The sequence below is a fragment of the Protopterus annectens genome, chromosome 1.part1 (assembly GCF_019279795.1).
Source record: "Protopterus annectens isolate FY-2018-M chromosome 1.part1, PAN1.0, whole genome shotgun sequence".
Classification (NCBI taxonomy): Eukaryota; Metazoa; Chordata; order Ceratodontiformes; family Protopteridae; genus Protopterus; species Protopterus annectens.
In genome coordinates this window covers 1,207,213,910-1,207,240,802 of record NC_056726.1, presented here as the reverse complement: position 1 = coordinate 1,207,240,802, position 26,893 = coordinate 1,207,213,910, and the positions used below count along the sequence as shown (strand labels likewise).

At 44.3% G+C, this 26,893-nt stretch overlaps 1 protein-coding gene across 4 annotated transcripts in view; it reads right to left on the bottom strand.

The window, feature by feature from the left end:
- The window catches only part of LOC122809252 (myosin-10-like), a 3,714,157-nt gene that overhangs the window by 621,752 nt on the left and 3,065,512 nt on the right, over positions 1 to 26,893 (bottom strand). For all 4 annotated transcript variants that reach the window (XM_044080584.1, XM_044080595.1, XM_044080606.1 and 1 more), the window contains one exon: positions 1,129 to 1,377. In XM_044080584.1, the coding sequence (XP_043936519.1) occupies positions 1,129 to 1,377 (249 nt within the window). The remainder of the gene's footprint in view (positions 1 to 1,128; positions 1,378 to 26,893) is intronic.

The following is a 26,893-nucleotide window of genomic DNA, read 5'->3' as shown; positions in this document are numbered from 1 at the left end:
CATTTTCAAGATACAGATTTAGAGCCAAAATCCAGCTATGCAAAATCTTAGGCACATATGCCTGACAGATGGAATAAGACTGATAGTCGTGACTACGTCCTAAACAGGAAAGACAGAGGTCATGGTTATCTTTATGTGGAATCTGACTTTCACAACTACACTTGCCCTTCCTGGATGACATGAACAAAAACAGACGACAGTAGCAAGAAAATAAATCCCCAATGGGATACTTATCTAAAGCTGGTAGCGACACACACAAAATTTGACTTCAGACCATACATAGGAGTAAACCTACCGAATGGCGGCAGAAAAGTTCTGAGGATGGTACATACCGATGTCCTTTTATGGCTGACGTTGTCAAAGCAGATGTGCGATGTCCCAAGTACTGGCAGTGGCTAAAAGCTTTTGCATGCTGGCCGGACGTTGGGTCATAGGGCAGAATACAACCCATAAGTAAATAATACTGCAATACTGAATGATAGAAGGACATCATATGATCGAAGTTTTGAAACATCAAATGTTTTGACTGGAGATGGTGGTACAGCACGGATCAGGAAATGTATCCTCACTGTAGTGCAATCTCTGAATTGGTATATTTATTTTGCAGGAGGGTGTGGGGGGATGCAGGGAGGCTTGCCCCTTCAAATAAAAAGTTTTTATTTTTTTTTTTTCCTTTTATGTTCGATGTTTCAAAACATCAATCATATGGTCTTGATCATATGAATTTCGAAGTTTTTAATCTTTGATCACATGATAGGGATCCATAGATACACACACACACACACACACACACACACACACACACACACACACACGCACACGCACACACACAGCCACACACTTTTGCATGTGTACATCTGCGTGTGTATATATAATGTACACACACACACACACACACACACACACACACACACACACACACACACACACACACACAAGTACATCCGTACATAAATGGTAGTCTCTCAAATCCAGGATATGAAAGTAATGTGCATGTGCATACTGTTTGAAAATTAATAGCCCACTTGGTCCAGACTGTTGTAAATGCTGTTCAAAACTATAAAACAAATCAGAAAGGGTCAATATCAGCTGCACTTACGCAAAAATGTTAATGCTGCATTACTGTACCTGGTCAAACTTTTTCTGTTTTTTTTCCAGGTTGGAAACTATCTGCCTTTGCTGGTCCAAGTCCACAGTTAGATCATCTAGCTCTTGTTGTAGTCGGGTTTTGGTCTTTTCCAGCTTCTCATAAGCTTGAGCCTTCTCACTCAGACGCTGTGTCAGCATTTCCACTTCCTTAAGAGCCTTCTTCTTTCCATCCTCCAAAGTGTCCACTACACTCAGGTCATCTTCCATTTTCTTCTTCATTTCTGCCATCTGAAATTTATGAAACATTAAGATATTTTGTTCAACAAATGGTGTGATTCAACATTCTAAACTAATTTCACAAACAAGTATACACATACAAAAAAACAATACATGGTTGTACGCAGTGCTATACATGCATATTGGGATGACTGACTAAGTGTGCAACTTCATCTGATTAACAAAAACATCAGCTACTATGACATTTGTGTTTTTAATTTCCTCGTTTTCTTTTATGGTAAAAGTTAAATGACTACTTCTTAACTCCCTCTTCTTCAAAGTCATTCTCTGAATCCATTAACTGGTAACACAATGGTGGCATTACCAATTAAATCACAAATTCAAAACACCAACCCCAAAACAAAATTCCCCTTCCACAGTGTAACAAAACATAAAAATCCATTTCTATGCACTTCATACAAGGGTCTTTGCCCTCAACCAGTTCTGCTGCATACAGGGATAAAACCATGATTATGACACAGGAAATCAGAGTCCCATTAGCAGCTCAAGTGCCTGTAGGGGCTAGATGGGGAGGATGGGAATTAGTGCCAAAACTGGCTTGCACATCTCGGGGGAGGGTTGGAGGGGCAATTGAGTCAAGCTAGCCACATGGGTGACAACTAGTGGGAGCACTAGGTGTTATACCCAGTAGAGTTTAAAGCTACCAAACCATAGCTGTCTGACTGTATTTGCACTTGTACACCAAGAGGAACCCAGCATGTGGAAGCACACTTCCACTCAGGATACAACAGCAGCACACCCTGGAAAAGCTGCAAAGGAAGGAGGGGGTCTGCTTCCAGTGGAAGTTGGAAACCATTCAGCAAGATGGCCTGCTCTCTACCACGTGACTATTGCATAAGAATGGAGGGCAGATTAGGACTTCTGGGCAGGAATGACTCACACATAGCTATCTTTCCTAGTTTGGGAATGCCCAGCTCTCATCCCTCTGGAATGAAGAGACTGATAAGGTGCAGGAAGAAGAATCCTCTGTTAGGATCCTGCAGGGAACAAAAAAAAGGGATCTTTGCTCCTTGTACCCTCTAAACATACAATTCTAACTATCAAGATTGCTGAGGGCAGCAGAAAGTGACATTCCTAATTTGTAGCAACCTCTGCTAAAAAAATGTATCTCCTAAGACTAAGAGGTAGCACTTTTTGACAAACACATGAAGCAGCAGCAGTTCACACCGCTCTCATCTGATGGCCTTAATTTGTCATGATGATCTCTACATTAATTGAAAGAGCTGCTCCACAGTTTTGCTGAATATGAGGAACCCAAAAAACTAGACTCATGAAGGTATTTATCTGTAGAACAACTATAACCCTAGAGTTTTCACAGAGACTAGAAATATTTTCTACCAAACAAATGCTTATGTAGCAGTGTATAACCAGGCAGAATTAAGGAATACAAAATCAAATTACAATTTGTTAGATAAAGAGCCATGTAAGCATATATAAAAGTTTTAAATGAACAGTGATCTAGTCTGGTTTCATGACACAAAGAGAAGGAGCCCTGATTGGGACCCAGCCCAGGCTATAGTGGTGGATTAGGGCACCGGCACTGGAGAAGACAGATAGGGAGGAAGGGAACAGAGTGAAAGGATGTGTCTCTCTCTCACTCCACTTACGGGAAGCACATGGAGGTGTCAGACTTCTCACATGGGGACCAGGTGAAACTACCTCCTTTGCCTGTGATTGATGGGCAGGGATGACTGTTGGTACACATCCCTTGCAGAAATGAGGGACCATCCAGTGCTGTCACTTGACTGCATGTCCTACCTTCCCAGTGTACATCTGCATATGCAGGGAGGTAATGGCATAAATGAAGAAAAAAATACACAAACTACCCCAATGGCTGTCTTAATGGCTGTCCCTTGCAGTCTACCCTCACCTCAGTGACAGGGAGCGAATTGGTTATTTGATGATTAGCAGCTAGAGGGAGCAAAGTGTGACCAAAAAAAAAAAATGAACACAGGGCTAAAATTTTATGGTTTAACTCAAACTGTCTCAAAAAACGTCATACATTTATGTTAGAGTCTTGTTCTTTCATACAGTTTCTAGTACTGAACAAAACACTGCTGTTAAAACTACTGTATCTTAAATAACAAAATTAGTAAGAATGATTAAATAACTAGTTTAAAAAAAATTAAAATTATAGTTCACTGACACTGCAGAGAAAGGGCATCAGTCTGTGCTGCCAAAGACATCGGTGTGGGAATGAGCCGAGGCTACTGGAAGGGTTTAGTGGATTGGACAGGGTAAAACATCCATCTGTCAGCTCTCCTACAAAGTTAAAATGGGTGTGAGACTTCTCACTCTTCACAAGACCTCTAGTTGAGACTAGGGACCCATAAGTACAGTTTCAATTTTGGGAAAAGGGAAGTGACAGATAACCTAAGCACATTATGTACAAGTGAACCATATGCACACACCTGATGTCACTGCATGTCACTCCCTCTAACACAGTATGTGACCGGCTGCTTCAGGATGACGATTTCTAGGCCTTTTTCATTTATCCATCAACAAAATCTCACTACCTGGTCTTAAGACTGAGTAGCTGTCTCAGGAGTTGGGATGTCTTTTCAGTAAAGGGACAGGCTTCAGTTAAGTGGCAAGGATACGGGGGGGGGGTCATGTGAAGAATGGTGGGAAAGCCTAATTAATAAGGGCAAGAAAACAAAATGCTGTAATACTCTTGTTAAAATATGTGGACACAACAGAAAAGTACAGTTATTTCACAATAAACAGCATAAATTCAGATTTTTGAATAAGATCACTGTTTCAATAAAACACCATACCCTTGTCATTAGCCACAGGCAGATGTTTTTCTTTTTCTGTCACAACTTCAATAGCAGTCAGATGTTTCCAGAGTGGAACTACTTTCCTCCACACACTGACAACATCAGCTGGAGGCTTAGTAGTAAAGATGAGGACAACCTGTACCACCCTCTCCTTCCGGAGTAAGAAGGGCATCAAATGTGCAAGGACACAAACCAGGCATCAAATGTGCAAGGACACCAAACAGGAGTCCAACCAGAGGATCCTAATGACCATAAGAAGTTCCTACTAATGAATACAGCCAAAGTAACTCATACCACTGTGTAACAAACATCTATCACTTAAAAATTAGGGAAAAATGAATGTACATGGAATAACACATATAACAAATGTACCTAAAAAATCATTCTGTACATATGCATTCCTGCCTGACACAAAGTCTGGCAGTTGGCACAGTGGTCAAAGTTGCTGAATGGAATTTGTATGGTACAGGGTTTGATTCTCACAAGCCACTTATTGGTAAGAGACCAGCTGGCATAATGGTTAAGATCTCTGCCTCCCATTCACATGGTACAAGGTTCAATCTTAAGGGTTAGGGGTTGGCATAATAGTTAAGGTGTTTACCTAACAGGCAAGAAGTACAGGGTTTGTTTCTACTAAGGAAAATTGGCTAGGTTTAAAATGGTCCACAGGGGCAATTAGCCTAGTATTTATCTGTGAAAATATCTATGAACTATGAACAAGACAGAATGCAACAGAAAAGGGCAAAAATTGGATGGAAGCCTCTACTGCAACAGAAACTTTGTTATTCATACATTTTCACTTATGATGAGCACCCTCAGGTAACTACATAATGTTATGAGGATCAGTGATGTAGCAAAATACCTTATCCATGGAAGAAAACAAAAGCACTTGGAAAGGTTTTGATCCTAAACATGAGAGGAGGATTAGAGCAATCATTTAAAGATAATAGACAAAACAAGCCCTGTGAAAACAGATCATGTGGCTTCCTTACAAATGCTCTGGACCAATGCAGTTTTGAAGTAAGATGCAGCACTAGTGGACAGGACTCTGACATGGTCCTCTAAGATTTACCAAGGTGGTCACAACTAGAAGGTGATGCAGTCTGACAAAAATTTGTGGGGGGAGAAAGAGAAAGCTTGTTTAGATATTGGCTTGCCTTGTGTGCCACCAAGAAAGAGACAGACAGCTAGTCTGGCAGCCTGAAGTCTTTAGTTCAGTTAGTGTAATGTCTCAGTTGATTCTGCACATCCACTGTGTATAGAAGTCTGTATCCTTTATTTTGAGGGTAAGGTTAAAAACAATAAGAGGTTAGTCTGGTGTAAAGAAAGTCCTGAAACCACCAAGAGCAAGAAATAAGAACTGGCTTGTCTTTAAATAAGATGTAATAAAGTTTTCTGCAGGTAAGAGTCAGGAACTCAGAGATCCTTCTGACAGCGGTGATGGTCACTGAGAAGACTGTCTTTCATGAAATCAACTTCAATAAGGCAAAGCTGAAAGTTTCAAAGGAAGGAAGGGTCAGTTTTTCAATGACAAAATACAGGCCTCAAGGCAGAGGAACTGGTCTCTTGGCTGGTCTTAAATGGAGGATCAATGATCCAAAAATGCCCTTTTAGGCCCCAAACACTGGATAGCCACCAAGGGTTTTGGTTCTTACATTTTTTTATTTCATGGTATCTCTTTGTTAAATGGGCAACTCTGCTGGACAGAAGTATCCCTTATCTGGGACAACCTGGAAGCACTGTCTGGTTGAATGACTTGCTCTGAGTCACACAAAGTAGGCAAATGGAGAAGGAAGAAATCAAAGTCTATGCCTTGGACTACAGGAAGCAGCTTGTTAACAGCTCAGAGCTTTAACTCTCTGTGCTAACACTCTATACAGACAGCATGCACAATAATTGAACTGGTCACCCAAGTAGACCACATATCTGGGGTGGCCATCCATCAGTGCACTGTGATGTGCACAGGTGCACTCCTTGACTAAAGGGTGGGTGTTGTGGAACCAAGAGAGACAGGCTGCAGGGCCTGTACACAGATCACAAGGCAAAGATGTCTGAAAAGATGCATCACAACTGGAGAAAAGAAACAAGAAAGCAACAGGAGTCACCTGACTGCTGGACATTATAATGATGTGAGAGAGCAGTTTTATCAAAAAAAAAAAAAAAAAAAAAAAACTAAATTATTGATGATATACATTGGGATGCTGTTCAGCTTGTCCAAATTTAAATGCATGACAAGGAAGAACTAGGAGAGGTGGGAGATCAAAAGCATCAAGTGTATGTGATGATGAAGAAATCTCCGATGCAGTTCCACATGCTCTGTGGCCCGATGCCTATGACACATATCCTGCTGTTTACTGAGGATGGGCTACTTCTTATTGGATTCTCTGATCTAATTCTGGTCTGCCAATGGAGAATGAGCCAGGGGGAGATCTGAGCAGCTTTAGACCATGGCCTTTCCTTGAGATGTTCTGGACCAATCTGTCCTGGGTCAAGGCTCTCCAAAACAGACTGTAGGCACCGAACTTTCAAAGTAGTCAAGGCTAGACAACAGCCCTTTGGCAAATGTCAAAGGGAACTCTGACTGGGGAAACAAACGTCTGATGCTTAGGAAACATCAGATGACAAAGTGCCCTCTTCCTATTGAGGGTTTGGAAAGGTTTAGCAGAAGTCATCTTCATCTGTGAAGCCAGCAGAGACAAGGCCCTCTTCCTATTAAGGGTTTGGAAAGGTTTAGCAAAAGTTTCCATCATCCATGAAGCCAGCCAAGACAAGGCCTTACTCCACCTCTAAAGATCATCCGATTTCCAATAGGTTTCTCTAGAAAGAATCCCCAATGGAAATTGGGTTCATAGGGTTCACAGGTAAGTGCTATGCTAGCTGCCCTTGCAAGCCATTCTACACTTAGCTAATTCCTTTTCAAATGGTGAGAATCAAGCATTGCACCTTATTTCTGTGAAGTAAACACCTTAATCACTATGCCAACCCCTAACCCTCTATAGGTAAGTACTAGACTCTTACCTCTCAAACTCTTAGAGGAAGAAATCTGGACCAAAGCCATGAATAAAAGTGGGACAAAGGCCCCAAAACAGGGACAGTTTTTAAATATTGCTCTTGCAAACAGAAAGTTCATAGAATAACAGGTTTTGCATTAGCATGAATTTTCTGAAGGGTTAGAAGTCAAACTCAAATGTCTGTTATTATTTTCTAACTTCAGTCTTTAATGATTTACTACTAATTTGCCAGAAAACCACAATTTTATGAAAAACTGACCAAAAATATGAAGCAAAAATCTGACATTCTGCAAAAATCTGTACAGTTGAGAGGTAGGAGTCTAGGCTAGTTGCCTTGTGGGTCATCTTAAGCCTAGCCAATTTGCCTCAAAGTTGAGAATAAAATCCTGCATCTTCTGCCTGTTAGGTAAACACCTCAACCATTATGCCAAACCCTATCCACACTGAAATTCCCTGACTGTGAACTGAACCGGGGATATGGCATTAAGAGCTTCAAATCCTAAACTGTATGGTCACCAGGGTTCCCCATACATGTCAATACCCTGGAATAATCTCATGAAATTAAGACACCTAAGTGATTCTGTATAAGGTGGGTTCCAACAGCAGCTTCCCTAGCCAAAACATCTAAGGCATCTAACATGTGGAAGGTAATATGAAACTTCAAAAAGCTATATAAGGACTTTTCTCCACTACCTAGATTACTGTCAGGCTCAGATAAGGTAGGAACCTTCACTACTACGTATGAATAGGACAAGTGAAATAAGTAAATGAATGCCCTCAGTCCTAATGTTGCAAAATAGTATACCTTCTAGCCAAGTATAATAGTGGTTTTGGACTCCTTCACCAGAAGATGGCCAAAGAATGCAATATCTAAAATTTTCTCTGGACTAAGGAGTTATAGGAGACAGCCTTATGATATCTAATCAGGAGAAAAAGGACCCATCATAAGTAGACTATTCAAACACTCCACCTTCTTAGGCATGGATGAACCAGTCACAGGCTGCCTGCAAGCAACAGAAATGACATCAATAAAAGGATGTCTCAGGTCTCCTCCACCTCCTTCTTCTCAAAACAAGTTATGTGTTTAACATATTGATAGATCTTCATTATCCATTCATGTCAATCTACTTCAAAACTGAAGGACCAGTTGAAAGCTCAAGCTTCTCTCTTAACTCACACAATACCTCTCTATTCCTTCTCTACTCCAGACAAAGTTTTCCAGACTAAAGCTCAGAATCACTGTAGCTCATACGGGGATATACCTTTAACAACACCTATCAGGAAGGAAATAAAGCTGATAATTTGGAAGGAAGAAAGGAGGGAAGGTATGTCGAAGTGGACAGACATGGATACTGAAAATAGAATAATTGTGTAAAAGCTTACCATAGCCATAGATGTCCTTCTCTTCCATGTTGCAGTATTCTTACTGTGGGATTTCCCGCCTCAGGCAACCTGACGTCGGCTCCTATACAAAAGCTTAAGCCTGGCTGCTGTAGTTGCATGGGACATTACACATAGGGCCATAAACCAGGGACCTTAAATGTGACGTCTACACTCACAGACCTCAGAACATGAAGGCCAGACAGACAGTCTTAAGAGAGGAATAAGTGATTGTCAGCTAGAAGAGTCAAGTGTCATATGCTGGCTACTTGCTCTAGGTTAAGGGCAGAGGTTCCTAGAAGCTAGAAGCTAGGTTAGTAGTCCAATGTAATGCAGGGGGAAGGTGGGAGGGATGGGATACTTCAACATGGAAGAGAAGGACATCTACGGTTATGGAAAGATTTTACATAACTATTCTATGTCCTTCTATTCCTATGCTGCAGTATTCTTACTGTGGGAGAGTACCACAGCTAGTTAGAGGTAAAGGTGGCGGTAGAGGTGGAAGATTCCAGAAACCCATGCAGGATTGTCCTAGCAAAGCCTGCACTCTCTCTGGAGACTTGATCTAGTCTGTAGTGTTTGGTGAAGGTGTGGATAGTGGACCAGGGGGCAGCTTCTAAAATGGAAGCTGTGTCCAACCCTTTGATGAAGGCTTTAGAAGTACCCATTCCTCTAGTGGAATGAGCTCTTACCCCCTGGTGCTAAGGTTTACCATGAGTAACAGAAATAAATGGATTTTCTGATCCATCCTGAAATAGTTTGCTTGGAAACTGCCTTGCCCAAAGCCCTGGGGTGGAAGGAGGCAAAAAGTTGTTCATATTTTCTGAATGGTTTAGTTTTGTCTAATTAGAATCCAAGTCATCTGTGCACATCCAGGGAATGAAGAAACCTCTCACTCTTGTTAGATGGAGAGGGGAAGAAGGTAGGCAGGTGAAATAGATTGATTTAAGGACAGCTCGTTTACCACTTTAGGCATAAAGGAAGGGTTAATGCGTAAGGTCACCTTGTCCTTGTGGAATACAGTGTAGGGGGTGCAGGCCATTAGTGTCTGTAACTCTGACACCCTCCTAGGAGAAGTGATGATGACCAACAGTACAGTTTTCCATGTACGGAGTTGTAGAGTAGCACTGCTAGCTGGTTCAAAGAGGTTAAGTGTTAGTTTCTCTGGGACAAAGTTTAGATCCCAAGGTGGCGGGATGGGTTTTCTAGGTGGCCTGATGTGTAAGACCACTCTCAGGAAAAGTTTAACATCTAGCCTGGATAGTAAGGGGGGATCTAGAGGCAGGCAGGCAGTAGACATGGCTGAAAGATGTACTTTCACTGAGGAGTAAGAAAGGGCATCTTTAATGAGTTTACACGCATAAGTAAGGACTAGGGAAGGGTCAGCCTGACTGGGATCCCTGTCTTTAGACACCATTTTGAGAATCTCTCCCATTTTGATAAGTATGATTTTTCTAGTAGCAGGTTTCCTGGCCTCCCTCAGGACTGTAAGCACGTCCTCTGAAGAGTGGTGTCTAAAAGGGATTAGAAGTTTATCACCCAGAGTGTTAGTGCTAACATCTGTAGGTGAGAATGGATTAGGGTTCCCTTTTGTTGTGTGAGAAGGTCCACCTTGTGGGGTAACTTGTGGTGATTGCCCTTGGCTAGTGAGTGAAGTACGGGGAACCAGTGCTGCCTTGGCCAGTAGGGGGTCACCAACAAGATTTTTGGTTTATCTTTCCGGATTTTCAGTAGGACTTTTTGAATTTGAAGGAAGGGGGAGAGGTGTAAAGGAACAGTCCCTTCCAAGGAATGCTGAAGGCATCTACTCTCCAGGCTACTGGGACGTGATCCTTGGTGCAGAAAATGGTCAACTGTCTGTTCTGGGGGGAGGCAAACAGATCCACTTGAGGAGTGCCCCACTGATGGACAATGTCTAGAAAGGTTTCCCTGTTCAGCATCCACTCGTGCTGTAGAGAAGATGTTCTACTTAGAAGATCTGTCTGTTTGTTGTCCTGAGAGGGTATGTATGAGGCCTGCAGGGACAGGTTGTGCCTGGAGGTGATCTCTCAGATGTGTAGGATTATTCTGCAAAGGAGGTAGGCTTTGGTTCCTCCTTGTTTCTTGAAGTACCACATGACTGTGGTGCTGTCTGTGAATATTAAAAGGGGTCCTGGGTTGAGGGTAGGAAGGAAAGCCTCTAGGGCTAGGAGAACAGCAGTCATCTCCCTGACACTGATATGTTTCTTTTGAAGGGCACGACTCCAATTTTCTTGAACTCTGAAGTCCTTGCAGGTGGCACCCCACCCTAGGTCTGAAGCATCTGTGAAGACGACCTGGTTTGGTGAGGGAATTTGTAGAGGCATTCCCGGGTTGAGATGGGTTTGTTGAATCCACCACCTTAGCTCTGATTTGAGGTAGGGCAGAAAGGGGATTTGCTTCTCTAAAGAGTGTAGGTGTTGTGACTGCACATTCTTGAGGTACCACTGGAACTTCCTCATATGCATTCTTGCCAAGGGAAGTGTGGGAATGGTGACTGCCATAAGGCCAGGAGTTGCAGGAATTGTCTGGCAGAAATCTGGGATTCCAGTAAGAGGTTTTGAAAGTGAGTGGAGAGGGAGTGGACCTTCTCCTATGGGAGATAGGCCCACATTACATCTGTCCTGATCCTGCAGCCCAAAAAAATTTTGTCTTGCTGAGGGAGCAAGGAGGATTTGTTGAAATTGAGGGTGAAGCCCAGGTTTTGACGAAGGGTGGTGGCGAACCTGAGGTGGTCCCTGAGAAAGGATTCTGTCTCTGCTAGAAGGATAATGTTGTCTAGGTAGGGGTAGAGTTATATACCTTGGGTCCTGCAGTAACCAATGGCTGGGGCTAAGCATTTTGTGAACACTCTGGGTGCTGTAGACAAACCAAAGGGCAAGGCTGTAAACTGAAAGTGAGAGCATGGTCCAGAGAAACGTAGAAAGCTTCTGTTGGAGGGTTTTATGGGGATATGGTGGTAAGCCTCCTTTAAATCCAGAGTGGCTATGAAGGCCTGGTCTGTGATAAGAGGGAGTAGGGTTGGGAGGGAGAGCATTTTGAAAGAAGGCACTTCTAGAAATAGGTTCAGGAAGGATAGATCCAGTATAGGTCTCCAAGGACCATCTTTTTTGGGGACCAGAAAGTGTCTTGAGTAAAATCCTTTTCCTTCCTGACCAGGAGGAACAGGTTCTAGTGTTCCTAGTTTTTGGAGGTCTTGAAGAATTTGTGGCAGAAAGTGAATATGTTTTTTTGGGGAAAAGGAATGGGTCTTGGGATGGGCTTTTCCCTCCAGGAAAGGAAGTATCCGTTTTGGATGATACTCAGTACCCATTGGTCTGAAGTGATGGTTTTCCATACGGGCAAACAGTGGGATACGTGGGCTGACAAAGGCAGATGGGCAAGGCAGTCACCCATTGTTGGGTGCATTTCTATCCTGAAAGGACTATCTAGGACTTGGCTGAGAGGTGCCAGGTCTGGAGAATGTTTGCCTTCTGGGTCCCCTCCTGTGCCTGGAGGATGAAGGGGTACAAGAGAAAGGGATTTCCTGACAAATTAGGTTTTCGCAGGGTAGTTCCTATAATAGTTTGGAATAGGGGACACCAGCAGATGGTTGATGTCCTGCAGTTCCTTGCTATTCTCCTGCAGATTTTTAAAAATCTCTGCAGACTGTTTTCCAAACAAAAGGTTATGGTCTAAGGGGGCATCCATAATCTTAGTTTTAAAAATTTCAGGCAGAGGTTGTAGGCGCAGCCAGGAGTATGTGTGGAGGACAGAAGCAGAAGCTGCTGACCTAGCAGAGGCCTCTGCAGCATCATAACTGCACCTAATTGAATGTCTGGCTACCTGTGAAGCCAGAGACAATTTAGATGCTATGTTTGCTTTGGTAGGGCAGTCAGGTGTGGCCGCCAGGAGGTTAGTTGCTTGAGAGACAAGGTCCAGCACATATTTTACCATGTGTGTCTGGTAATTAATGGCATGGAAGGCCAGGGTGGAAGAGGTGTACACTTTTTTACCAATCCTGTCCATGGTTTTACGTTTTGCTGTCTTTATTAGTAGGTAAAAGAGATGAAGATGGAATTTGTCTGGATTGCTTGTCTGGAGAGACAGCAATGACGCAGGGTCTGCCAAGGGGGGGGGGGGGTTTAACTAAGAATATTTGGTCATCAGGGACCTTATAAAACCTGTCTAGTCTTTTAGGTGCAGGTGGTTGAGAGTCTGGGTTTTTGGATGCAGAGGTAAAAGCATCCAGATAGGTGGGTAAGACTGGTGGAATGGCTGATGGGAAGGGAGGCTCCACTTGAAGGAGTTCAAAATACCTCCTCTGGGTGTCAGTCATCTGGGTAGTGTCCCATTTAAAGTACTCTTTCATCTTAATTATTGTTTCACCAAAGGTAATGTCCTCTGGTGGAGAGTCCCCTTCAATAGATTCCTCTTCTGGTGAATAATATTCTAAAGGAGAGGCAATCTCGGATGTATAAGAAATGCACTCTTCAGAGGAAGAGTAGTAAGGTTCTAGTATCTCCTCTCCTTCTTGGGTAGTCTGCAAGGACAGAGAAATGGCTGAGGCAGGCCTTGGGGTGAGCACAGGTATAGTGGTGGAAGTGGAGCATGTAGGCCTAAGGGCCATAAAAGCCTCCATCAGAGAATTAGTTAAAGACTGCCAGTCAGGGACTCCTTCTGGGGTATGAGTCAGATGTTTAGTTTTCTGTTTATGTTTAGTAGGTGTAGGTTTGGGAGAAGGCCTAGGTTCAGAAGCTTGAGTCTCAGGCAAAGGAGTCTCCGAAGGCTGTCCGACTGTTTCTGGTTCCCCTTCAACGATGGTAGTAATTGATGTCTGGGCTATTTCCGTGGATGTGCAGGCCGCAACTTCTGAAGCGGCTTCCTCGGTGGGAGCTGTCGAAGTAGTCGGTTCTGTTGGACATTCCTCAACTCCTATATCGGAAGCTGGTGGAACGTCCGATGGCGGAGAGGCAACGGAAGTAGGCCTGGAAACTTTGGCTTTTTTCAGCAGTGGTTCAGTCGGAGTGGCTGATTCGGGGTCCATCCTAAGCGCAAGCTTTTTGAGACATTGGTTCTCTAAATATAAATTTAGTGTGGTCAGACGGCTGCCGAGGGTCTTTGGTACGAAAGGTTGGCAAATGGAACACGCAGTATGATTGGGTTCCTTCCCAAGACAAAAGACTCAATGATCATGGGTATCCTTATGCTGTATCTGACGCCCGCAATGGCATTTGCCCTTTATAGCTGACATTGGCTAATATAAACTACAGCTAACCAAGCTCAAGTAAAAAGAATGTAAGGTTTCCTCAACGAGGTATTTAACTTTTTAGAAGTCATCTAGAGTAGGAGCAAAGGGAACAATGTGACATCATCTGCGGCTGAAAAGTTCTGAGGTCTGTGCATGCAGACATCACATTTAAGGTCCCTGGTTTATGGCCCTACGTGTGATGTCCCACGCAACTACAGCAACCAGGCTTAAGCTTTTGTATAGGAGCTGATGTCGGGTCATCTGAGGCGGGAAATCCGACAGTAAGAATACTGCAACATAGGAACAGAAGGACATCTATCATTACAGTAATTAGATAATTTTTTTTCATGACAGAATACTATGGAGCATGGTAGTCTCAAAGGGCAACCTGAATCTAGAGATTACAAGCCGTTGGTTCAAGAGGTAGTCAACAGAGCTTTTCACAGGGTTGATGCATCTGTGGTGACTGCCGCTTTGGATAGAGGATGGGGACAGTAAATACTCTGTTCAAATTTGGTACATGTAGCCACTACTGCATATGTGATTGGCAAGCTTTGAGCAAAGGAAAGATTTGATCCATGGCATTCTCCAGTCAAGACCTCTGAGCATAGAAGGTCCACTGCAGAACTTTCATACGAACCCTTGCAAATGGGAACCAATGAATGGTAACTGCCAAGAACCCTAACACTTTGAAAATTAAAGCAGCTGTTGGTGCAGGATGGCATTGCAGAAGATTGACTGCAGAATGTAAGGAAATTAGTCTGTCCTCTGGTAACTTGACTAACTTTCGAATGGTGTCCAGGTGTAAGCCTACGAATATAAGATTTTCTGACAGCTCCAACTGGGACTTGACCATGTTCAGTGATATTTAATTACTTACTGACATTTATTGACCAGAAAAGTCCACTGGGTTGGGAACCCATTTTCAGTGGAGGCCCGGGAGTAAAGCTCCAAGAAAAAAATTCATACATCTATGATATTATACAAAGGAGATACAAGTTACAAAAATAAAGTACAAAGCTCCAACATAGAATGCATACATCTGTAATATTAATAAGAAATACAAATAACAAATACAGAAAAATTGAAAGTACATTTGCAGATACACAACAGGGTCACATTGTGCAGAACAGAATTAAACTGTAGAGAAATACTATAGGAAAATATATCAATTATAGCAAAAGGTCTGTTACAGGAAGTGTGAAAGTAGGCAAAATTAGTAGTTAGAAATTAGAGTAAAAAAAGTAAGTTAACAGGGCAGAGACACAGTTGCGTATTCTGGGTGGTTTAGCCAAGAGGTTGCAAGGGCAGTTACGACTTTTGAGATAGTGGGTTTTAAGTTCAGATTTAAAGCTATTTAGAGAATCCAGCTGAGTGATGGAGGAAGGCAGAGCATTCCATAATTTAGTGACAGAGTAGGAATGAAGGCTTTGTCCAGCTCATTTGTAGGGTTTGGATATTCATGAGGACAGACAAAGTTGAAGTAAGCAGTCTCTTGTCTTTACTACTGAATTCTCTGCAATAGAGAACCAGTAGTTCAGAAATGGAAAGATTCGGAATCATCTCAGTCTCATGTGAGCTACTATTGCTGCCATGCCCTTGGTAAACATGGGAGGCTTTTGCGAGACCAAATGGCAATGCACTGAACTGGTAATGAGTAGCTCTTATCCAGAACTGCAAGAACATCCTGGAAACACTGGCTAGCTTTATATGGGGACAGGCATCCTGGAAGTCCATGGAGCATATTCACTCACCCTCCTGTAGGCAAGGAAGGATCATCTGCAACATGACCACCTGGAATTTAATTTTTATTAGATGCAGATTTAGGTTGTTGAAATGTAAACTTATTCTGAGTTCCATGGTCTTCTGGGAACTAAAAAGAATCTGGCATTAACCCTGGACCCTTTCTAGTCTAATGGGAACTTGTGGATGGCTCTCTAACTCTGACACCCCATTTTTAACAGAACAATATACCTGGTAGCAGAATAAAAGGTCCCCAGAGTGCAGTGGCAATTCAAACAGACGGTAGTGTGATTTATCAACAAATGGGGAATCTAGGCCCTAGCTCCATCTGTTGGGAAGCCATGAGAGTTTGGAAGTGGGTGACTCTCTTACAATGCTTTCCATAAAGAGCTTATACAGACTCCGGATATTACATCCCTTATCTACATGCCCTGTGTGATGGCCAGCTATTCTTGTAGATGCTGTGATAGTTGATCCCCCTGACTGCCACCAGAGTGGAACAGCCTAGCAAGCCCTCAAGGGTGATGCGGCTGATTCCCAGTCAAAGGCTATGGATGATTTTGCAGTCCACCTCTGCCTTGTATGTGGTATTCAAACATTGTTCAAAAATTTAAACTAGGGATTTAAGGTACCACAAATTCTTAGAAACTTTTTGATGCCTAGAAAATGACCTCTGTGGGGCAGTGAACTTGATGCCAACAGCAGAAAGAGTTTTGTCTTTTTACTCACTCTTGAGCAACCTCTCCCTTATCTTTGGTCCAAAAAGAGCTGGTCTATCACAGGACATATTAGCAAAGAACGCCTTGAAGTTCTCAGCAAATCTACACAAGTTGAGCCAGGCCTGTCTCCTAACAGTTATGCATATCCCAGCATATCTGTTTGCTTCATCTGATGCATAATGAATGAGCCTCATGGCTAGAGATGGCATGCTCCACATGGCTTTGACTCTGATGATGAAACTCTACAAGACAACTGTTTTTTTGAGGTTAGGGTTTTTCACTCAAGCTCTCACAGGAAACAACTCATATGAGTTAGGTAGTTTAAGAGTCCTCATAGCAAATGTGCCTGATGCAAAAGTGTGCTTTCCGATGTGGTCCATTGCCAAAATCTTTATGGCAGATACACTGCTGGGCTCCCATCACTGGGCTCCTGTTTTGTAAATGCCACTACCATGACAGAATCCACAGGTGGTTCTAAGGAAATCCGTTCTTAGGCGGCAGAGGATCTTGTCCAGTTTCATAGGTAAAGGCTCAGCCACACAGGATTTTCACCAAGCCCTTCCCACGACCAAGTACATCAAACAGTCTGCTGAATGGATAATCTAATATGGATATAGTCTGAAAACACTCAGACATATCGACACATCAGGTGAGGAAGATCTACAGACGAATATCCCCTCTGGCTCATTAATTCTAGGATTTCCACAAACAAAGTGTCCTCTGCAAAGGACTGTTGTGAACCCACCTATCTGAGATCCATATCTGAGGTGGGGTCTTTGGTGGAGAGTGCAAGTGTCTCCTCTTGTAACTCCTCTTCCTAGGAATACTCAGAGTGGACTCAGTTGAGTGCCCTGAGGAAAAGTCTTCTCCTAATGGATGAGGTCACTGAGGACCTTTTGGAACAGACTCACCCTCCCTCTCCCTCTCTGGAATGTCGATGTATGACCCAAGGATAGAAAAGTTGTGTAAAATCTTACCATAACCATAGATGTCCTTCTCTTCCATGTTGCAGTACTCTACATGTGGATTTACCCCTCTTCGTTTGTGTACGTCCGGCCAGTATTCCAAAGTTTTTCAGTCCCTCAGTGGTGCGTAGGACGTCTGACGTGGCTCAGGGAACATGGGCCATAAAAGTGACGTCTGCACGCACCAGCCCTCAGAAAGTAAAGTTGTGTACACTTACCATAAAGTTTGAGTGTATTCGCTGTTGCAACCATCACATTTGGGTTATCTGCCTGCAGGGAGCCCTCAGCCGGCCTGAATACCAGAGTCTTCAGATTTCTGTATCGGATGCTGTCGCTTCTTCCCTGATGTCAGGTCGTCAGGGGTATAAAACATGCAGCCGATGCCATTACATCAGTTTTTCTTGTCCCAGATGTCAGGTGCCCCCACAATAGGAAGCAATTATATGGTATGGTACACCCCCATCAAACAGCAAATACACAAGAAAAAATAAATATACCAAAAAGAAGGAAAGATAGAGCCAAGAGAAGTCAGGGGGCTGGAGGGAGGGTAACCAGGACTACTCGAACCTCTACATTTATGGTAAGTGTACACAACTGTACTATGGTCTTTGTGCTTCACTGCTGCAGTCATCACATTTGGGTTGATTCCCAAAGCTAAAGAAGGGAGGAGGACGTTAAAGAGCATTAGGGCCAGCTATTAAGCCCTGCAAGACTGCAGTGGCAAATCCAGCTCTGGATTTAGAAAGGATAGACATGTGGTAATGCTTGGTGAAGGTATGTACAGAGCTCCAGGTAGCAGCTTCTAGGATGTCCCTGGTAGGGACTCCTCTGAGAAATGCTGCAGAGGTAGATGCAGCCCTGGTGGAATGTGATCTTATTCCCTGTGGGGTAGGTTTTCCATGGTGCTTGTAGCAGAAATGAATGCAATGGGCTATCCATTTTGAAATTATTTGCTTTAATGGCCTTCCCTTCTGCCCCTGCAGCAAAGCCAACTAGCAGCTCTTCAAATTTTTCTGAGAGGCTTAGTCCTGTCCAAATAGAATCTAAGTAGTTTGTGTACATCCAGAGAGTGCAGTATTTGTTCCCCTTTGTTTTGTGGATTAGGAAAAAAGTAGGCAAATGAATGGACTGATTTAGGGCCACATTAGACACCACTTTGGGCAAAAAGGAAGGATTAGTCCTGAGGGAAACCCTGTCCGCATGGAAGATAATGAAGGGTTCCACTGCCATGAGGGCCTGTAATTCAGACACGCTTCTTGCTGAAGTGATGGCTAGAAGGAAGGCTGTTTTCCAAGAAAGGAATTTCAACTCTGCTGTTGCAGCTGGCTCAAAGGGGGGAAGAGTGAACTTTTCCAATACAAAGTTAAGGTCCCAGGCTGGAGTGGGAGCTCTCCTGGGGGGTCTTAAATGTTTGGCCCCTCTAAGGAATTGTTTTAGCAAGGGGTGAGAGAAGAGTGGTGGCTTAGTATTATAATGTGCTGAAATGGCAGAGGCATGACGTTTAATTGATGAGAAGGATAGGCCCTTGTGGAGCATTTCTGTTAAGTACTCTAGAATATGAGGTAAGCTGGGCATTGTTGTGGCCATCCCCTGAGCCTGGCTCCAGGAACAGTATCTTTTCCACTTTTCAGCATAGGATTTTCTGGTACTATGCCTCCAGAATGACATCCAGCACCTGCTTACTGAGGGATGCTATAGGAGAGCTCAAGGAATTAGCCAGGCTGCAAGGTTCAGGGTTTAAAGCTGAGGGTGCAGAATCTGGCCCACCTGCTGGGACAGCATGGAAGGGGTCTGAGGCAGGTGCCATGGTTGTAGCAGTGTCATACTGCGCAAGAGGGGGTACACCAGTGCTGGTGTGGCCAGTCTGGTGCAATCAGTATTGTCCTTGGCTTGTCCTGTTTGATCTTTAGTAGAACCTTTCGAGAGGAGAGGCAGAGGGGGAAAGGCATAAACCGAGAGGCTTTCCCAGGTAAAGAACAGGGCATCCACTTTCCAAGCTTGACTGTGGGGAGTTCTTGTGCAGAATTTGTTCAATTGGTAGTTCTGAGGGGAGGCAAACAGGTCTACCTCTGGAGTCCCCCATTTGTTCCTCAAGAGGTTGAATATTTTGGGTTCTAGTTTCCATTTATGTGGGTCCATGAGATTTCTGCTTAAGTCGTCTGCCAGTGAATTTAGTTTGCCCGGCAGGAACTGTGCTTGTAGGTGCACTTGGTAGCTCAAGGCTGTGTTCCACAGGGGCCATGGCTAGCCTGCAGCGAGGGTACGAGAGGGTTCCCCCCTGCTTGTTTATGTACCACATAACTGTGGTGTTGTCTGTCTTTACCAACAGTTGTCCTGGAAGCATACGGTCTTTAGAGGCTGTCAGAGCATTCTGTACAGCTAACATTTCTTTTTGATTGATATGCAGGTGCATCTGTCTCAGGTTCCATTTGCCCTGAATGCACTGCCCTACCATGTGAGCCTCCCATGCATAGTCCAATGCATCTGTTGTTAGGGTTTTGGCGGCAGGGGGTAGAGTGAAAGGGAGTCTCTTGTTGTGGTAGCAGGCCTCTGCTCACCAAAGGAACTCTGTCTTCATACAAGGAATGATAGAAATCATTGTTTCCAGATTCTGAGAATGTTGACACCATAGGCTTTTTTAGAGGGTCTATATTATAACTTCAAAGATGTAAAACTTTGAAAGTTATAATATCGAAACCACAACATCGAAGGATGAAAATTGCAAAGCCCCGGAACATCGAAATCTTACCTATGGCAAGATTTTGGTGGGCCATTCCGTGGCTTCGCTATTTCCTCCACTGTGGTGCGAGAGTTACGGACCTTAGGGTTAGGGTGCAGGTTAAGGTAAGTGGATAGTTAGTAATGTATGTATGGTGTAGTGTAGGGTTGGGTTTTGTTAACTGCATGTGTGCGGTTTATTTATCTTGGTGTGCTTGTGTTGTGTGTATGTTTCTCAGAACAGCAAATTTTTCCCCTGGGAAAACATTCGCTATTCTGAGCGTTCAATGTTATCAATATTCGAAATGTCAAGTTCAGACTTATGGTGTTCGATATTTTGGAATTTCGAATATATGATATAGACCCTTTTTAGATACCACTGGAGTTTCCTCATATGCAGTCTTGCATATGGAATTAGTAGAATGCAAGAGGCCATGAACCCCAGAGCTTGCAGTATTTTCCTTGCAGATAGCTGGGGTGTTGTGGCCAACAGTTTGAAGTAGGCTGTCAAATAAACTTGTTTCTCCGGAGTGAGGAATGCCATCTGGGAAGTTGTGTTCAAGCTTGCTCCCAGGAATACAATCTGTTGGCAGAGTACTAGGTGAGATTTCCTTTCGTTGATGGTATACCCCCAGTGAGGTTAGAAGTTTCTTTACTAATGGCAGATCTTGTAACAGCAAGTCCTGGCTTTCTGCCTGAATAAGACAATCGTCCAAGTATGGGTAAATTTGAATATTTTTCTGCCTGCAAAATGCAATGGCTGGAGCTAGACACCTTGTGAAAACCCTGGGCACAGCAGATAAGCTACAGGGAAGAGCAAAGAACTGAAAGTGCATGGAGCCTGCCCTGAAGTGTAGGTATTGTCTGCAGGATCCTCTTATTGGGATGTGCAGGTAAGCTTCCTTTAAGTCTAGGTTTGCCAGCTAGGCATCATTGGCTAGCATAGGAAGAAGCTGTTGAAGAGTTAGCATTTTGAATTTTGGAACCACCAGAAAGGTGTTGAGAATAGACAGGTCAAGGACAGGACACCAGGAGTTGTCTTTTCTGGGTACCAGAAAAAGCCTTGAATAAAAACCTTGTCCCCTTTGTTCTGCTGGGAGATGCTGAATAGCCCTGATACTGAGAAGAGAGAGAACCTGCTGTTGGGCCTCCTCCCATTGATTTGGGGGTAGGTCTGGCCAACCATTTTGGGTTGGTAGTGTGTGGAACTGGAATCTGTATCCTTGGGAAACTATTTTCAAAACCCATTTGTCCTGGGTAATGAGCTCCCAGTTTTTTGCATGCAGGGTGAGTTTCCTCCTAAGGGAGCAGGTAGTTGAGCAGGACTTGGAAGGGTTAAGGTTAAGTCATTGTGCCATTTTTCCGTAGGTGGGTGGCTTACTATTCCCTACTTTGTAAGTGGGTGCCCCCCACTGCTTAGATCTGTGCATAGCCTGAGACTGTATCCTAGGTGGTCTGCTGTTCCTGGGTTTGGACTGAGAAAGTCTGGAAGGGACTGGAAAGGACAAGTTCTTTGAAGGCCAATGCCTACTGAATCTGGGAGGCTGTACTTGTAGGAAATCTTTAACAGTTTGCATAGATTTAACTTTTTCCTCCATCCTTTTGAGGACTTCTGCTTTATTACCAAAAAGGTGGTCTTGGTTTAAGGGAGCATCCAGTAATTTAGCTTTAACATGATCTGGCAAGTTTTATTCCTTAACCCAAGCATGCCTTCTAAGTACAGACCCAGTGACAGCAGCCCTGCAAGATGCTTCTAAAGCATCAAAACCACATTGCAAAGTATGTTTACAAACTTGTTCTGCAGAATGCATTAAATCTTGCAATTCTTTGTGTTTAGCACAGTCAGGAATCAACATAATTTTCTGTTTAAGTAGTCCCATAATATGTTGCTGATACTTTAACATATGAAACTAGCAATTTAAAGCCCTAATAGCCAAAGTGGCAGAAGTGTATACCTTTTTACCCCATCTGTCTAAGGCGCTAGAATCTCTATCAGAAGGGGGAGGATTTTTGGCAGCAGTAGCCTTAATGCCTTTTGGTCCTTGGGAAATGGTCTCTGGATCCGCAGAAGGATTGTTGAAGAGGAACTTGTGAGAGTCGGGTACTCTGTAGTACATGTCAGGTTTTCTGGGAGCTGGAGGCAAAGTGTCTGAGGTAAGGCTAGATTCCAAGAAAGCATCATCTACAATGTCCATAACAGGAAAGATAGCTAAAGGCCTGTATTGAGGCAGGAATAAGAATTCCCTAAGTCTCTTTTTGGACTCAAGAGTAATCCTGGCTTTCCCAGTGGAAATGCTCCCTAAGAGTATGCAAGGTTTCACCGAAAGAAAAATCTTCCGGAGGGGAAGTAGAGGGAATGGAATCCTCTGCATCAGAATCCTCATAAGTAGATAAGGGCAAATCCTGGTAATCAGAAGGAGCAGAAATATCAGATTCCTAATCAGAAGAATCAGAAAGAAAATCAGTTCTAGGTCTCTTAGAGGGGGAAGGCTGGCTTCCCCTAATTAAGGTAATGAGGTCTTCAGCCATTCTAAGCATTTGTTTTTGAGGCATATGGGCCTGAGCCTGAGGTTTGGTTGTCGTTTTTCTAGGCATGGTGCGAGTTTTTGGCCTGAGGAATTCGTAACTTCTGGATGGAAATGATGGCATTGGTTTAATATGAATGTCTGTGGGCCTGAATACACCCTCAGAAACCGGTGCCTGCACAGCGGCTCCGGACCCATCCAAAGTAGAGACATCTGCAGGTTCCATAGTCGAAGAAGCATCTCACGGCATACCAGACTCCGAATGGGTTTCAGCCTGCGAATCTGAAATAGCGAGTATCAGGGGCTGCGAAATCGCCTTACTGAGTACCGGCGGACTGGCGACTAGCTTAATGGAAGCATCGTCAGCAGTTTTGGACCTATGCGGTCTGTCTCTGTCTTTATCCTTACGTTTTTTCGGAAGATCGGTAGTCGGACGGCTTAACGAAGCCAGTACGGAGGTCGAGTACGAAAGTAATTGGCTGCAAAAATAGCCCGACGACGAATAGATCGGGCGTTGAACAAGGCACAAAACTGACAGCAAGGGACGTCGTGGTCTGGGCCTAAACAGGGGATGCAGTAAGAATGAAAATTGCTATGAGGTATTTGCTTTCCACAGGTAAGGCAATTGTCTTTTACTGACATTGGTCGGAGCAAAAAAAAGGATCCCCAATAGGGTACTTATCTTTTTTGAAGACTTGGGGTCTGAAACTCGAAAACAAAAATTTCAGAAGACGGACGACTGGCACTTGCGAACTGCTTCTGCTTTGGGCACCGCACGGCAAGAAAGACTGATGTAATAATGTTGGCTACATGTTTTATACCCCTGACGACCTGACATCAGGGAAGAAGCAACAGCATCCGACACAGAAATCCGAAGACTCTGGTATTCAGGCCGGCTGAGGGCTACCTGCAGGCAGATAACCCAAATGTGATGACTGCAACAGTGAAACACAAAGAACATCTGAAAGCCCAAGTCAGAGCCAGTCCTAGGAGGGCAGTGCCCATCCAGTGCCACCCAGAAGGGCAAATGCAACCTAACAGGAGGGGAAGAAGGGTGGGAAGGAATATGCAACATGGAAGAGAAGGAAATCTATGGTTATGTTAAGATTTTTACACAATTTTTCTATGCCATTCTCTTCCAATGTTGAAGTATTCTATATGTGTTTGAGTGCCAAAACTCACTCAGGATGGGGAGGTGGTCTGAAGGCCATCTCCAGGAATCCATGAAGGATAGCCCTAGCAAACCCCACTCTGGCTCTAGAAATATGGTCCAGTTTGTAATGCTTGGTGAAGGTGTGAACTGAAGAACAAGTAGCTGCTTCGAGGATAGCAGAAGTATCTATCCCCCTAAAGAAGGCTCCTGAAGAGGCCATAGCCCTGCTGGAGTGTGCTTTCACAATACGTTGCAGGGATTTTCCGTGATGTTGGTAGCAGAAGGTACTGGCCCTGGAGATTCAGGCCGAGATTGTCTGTTTGGTCAATGCCTTCACCAGGGCTATAGGGTGGAAGGAGACAAACAATTGGTCAGTTTGTCTGATGGACTTGGTTTTGTGTAGATAAAACCTGAGCTGTCTGCAAACATCTAAGGAATGAAGTACTCTCTCACTGTCCCCCTGAGGACTGCAGAAGAATGTAGGAAGGTGTTTGGCCTGGTTCAAGGATAGGTCATTCACCACCTTGGGCATAAAAGAAGGGTTAGTTCTGAGAGTAATCCTGTTACTGTAGAAAACTAGGACGGGTGGGGTAGCCATAAGAGCTTGTAGCTCTGAGACCCTCCTGGCTGAGGTCAAGGCCACTAACAAGACTGTTTTCCATGTGCAAAGTTTTAGGGAGGCTTTGTCTGCTGCTTCAGAAAGAGCCTGAGTGTGTTTTTCCAGGTCACAGTTAAGGTCCCAAGTGGAGAGGATGATTTCCTGGGGGGGGGGGGTCTTAGGTGGAGTACCCCCCTGAGGAAGAGTTTGGCAGGGAGTCTGGATGCTAGGGGTGGATCCAGAGGAAGACATGCAGAGATTGCAGACAAGTGGGCTTTAACTGAAGAGTAGGCCAGACCTGCCTGTAGTAGCTCACACAGGTAAGACAGGACTAGAGGGGTGTTGCTTGCCAGCGGGTCCAACTGTCTTTTATGACACCATATGGAAAACTGTTTCCACTTTGAAAGGTAAGATCTTCTTGTGTTAGGTTTCCTGGCCTCCTAGGACATTGACCACATCCGTGTTGTATTGGTGTTTGAAGGGGATCAGAATCCTATTAACCACAGGGTGAGGTAAAGTGATCCCTTATGCTGTGTCCACTGAGGGGGGGGGTAACTTGTGTTGATTGCCCTCGGACAGTTGAAGGAGTAGGGGAACCAATGCTGTCTTAGCCAGTAAGGAGTCACCAGCAAGATGTTTGGTCTGTCCTGCTGGATTTTCAGTAGGACTTTCTGAATCAATGGGAAGGGGGGAATGCATACAGAAATTTTCCCTTCCAAGATATTGAAAGGGCATCTGTTGCCAGTGCCTGCGGGTCTGGTATCCTGGTGCAGAAGCCAGGAAGTTGCCTGTTGATGAAGGAGGCAAACAGGTCTATTTGAGGTATACCCCACTGGTGGACCAGGTCCAGGAAGACATCCCTGTGAAGCATCCATTCGTGGTTGTTTGTGATGGTTCTGCTGAGATAGTCTGCTTGGGAGTTGTGAAGAGATGGGGTGTAAACCACCTAAAGGGAAACTCCCTCTGAGCTGGCCAGTTCCCAAACCAGAAGAGCCAGTCTGCAAAGGAGGTAAAATTTGGTCCCTCCCTTTTTGTTGAGATACTACACGACCGTGGTGTTGTCCGTGAACATCTTCAATGGGCCTTTCTTGAGGGGAGGTAGAAAGGCTTGCAGGGCAAGAAGAATTGCCCTCATCTCCCGAACATTGATGTGTTCTAGTTTGTGTGGCTTCGGCCACAGACTCTGCACCTTTGTTTAGTCTAGATTTGCTCCCCAGCCCAAGTCTGAAGCATCTGTATGCATGACTTGTGTGGGTAGGGATGGCTGAAGAGGTAGACCTGGGTTGCTGGTCACTTGTACCAGCCACCACTGAATTTCTAGTTTCAAGCAAGGGAGAAGGGGAACCATGTACTCCAGGAGATGGGAGTGTTGGGTCCAGACTGACCAAAGACACCACTGTAGCTTCCTCGTGTGCAGTCTTGCTAAGGGTAGCATGGTTATGATGGCTGCCATGTAACCCAGAAGTCTGAGGTGCTGTCTTGCTGTCAGTTCTGCTGCTTGACAGATGAAAAGCAGATGTTCTTTCAGGGATTCCATCTTTTGTGGTGGCAAGTAGGCCTTCATGAGGTCTGAGCAAATTCTGCACCCCAGGAAGACAATGTCTTGAGTGGGCTCCAGATGTGATTTTGAGAAATATATTTGGAATCCTAGAGACTCTAGGGGGACAGAACTAGATGAATGTGCCACAGGAGGGTCTCATTGTTGTCTGCCTAAATCAGCAGGTCATCTAGGTAAGGGAATATTTGGATTCCCTTTGTTCTACAACAGGCAATCACTGGAGCCAAACATTTTGTAAACACCTTGGGTGAAGTGGAGAGCCCAAAGGGCAAGGCAGACAACCGAAAATGGGATCTGCCTGCTAAGAACCTCAGGCATTTTCTGAAGGTGGGTTTTATGGGGATGTAGAGGTAAGCATCCTTTATGTCTAGGGTTGCCATGAACCCTTGGGGCAGTAACAGGGGGAAGAGGGTACGTAGACTCAGCATCCTGAAGGCAGGGACCTTTAGGAAAAGTTTAAGATGGGAGAGGTCTAGAATTGGTCTCGAGGATCCATCCTTTCTGGGGACCAGAAAAATTCTGGAGTAGAAACCTTTATTTTGCTGCTGGAGGCACTGGTTTGATGATGCCCTGAGTCAGCAGAGTTTGCAACACAGGTTGCAAGAGGTGCAGTTGTCATGTTGGGGCTGTAGAAGGCCCCTTCGTTCTGGGGGATGGATCCAGGTCATGAAGTAACTGTTCTGGAGGATAGACAGGACACATTTGTCTGAGGTGATGTGAGACCATACAGGGAAGCACTGACAGAGATAGACTCAAAGAGGTAGAGAGGGTGTAGGAGGGAGAGGCAAGGTTGGCAAGTAGTCAGACGCTACCCGCCCTATCCTGAAAGGGTGGCCTTTGGCTGGAGAAGGGAGAAGCTCTAGCCAGAAGGGGCTGCTTCCTAGTAGGTTTCTTGGGCCTGGTTGGGGGGGGGGTGCAAATGCTTTCAAATAAACTCAGTTTTTGAAGGGTAGTTTCATTGAAACTTAGGTATAAGTGAAACAAGCTGGAGTCTGTGGTCCTGCACTTCTTTCCTTTTTTACCGAAGGGACTTAAAGAGTTCATCTACTTTAGCAACAAACAAGGCTGTATTATCCAGAGGTGCATCAATGAGTTTTGCTCTAAAGTTA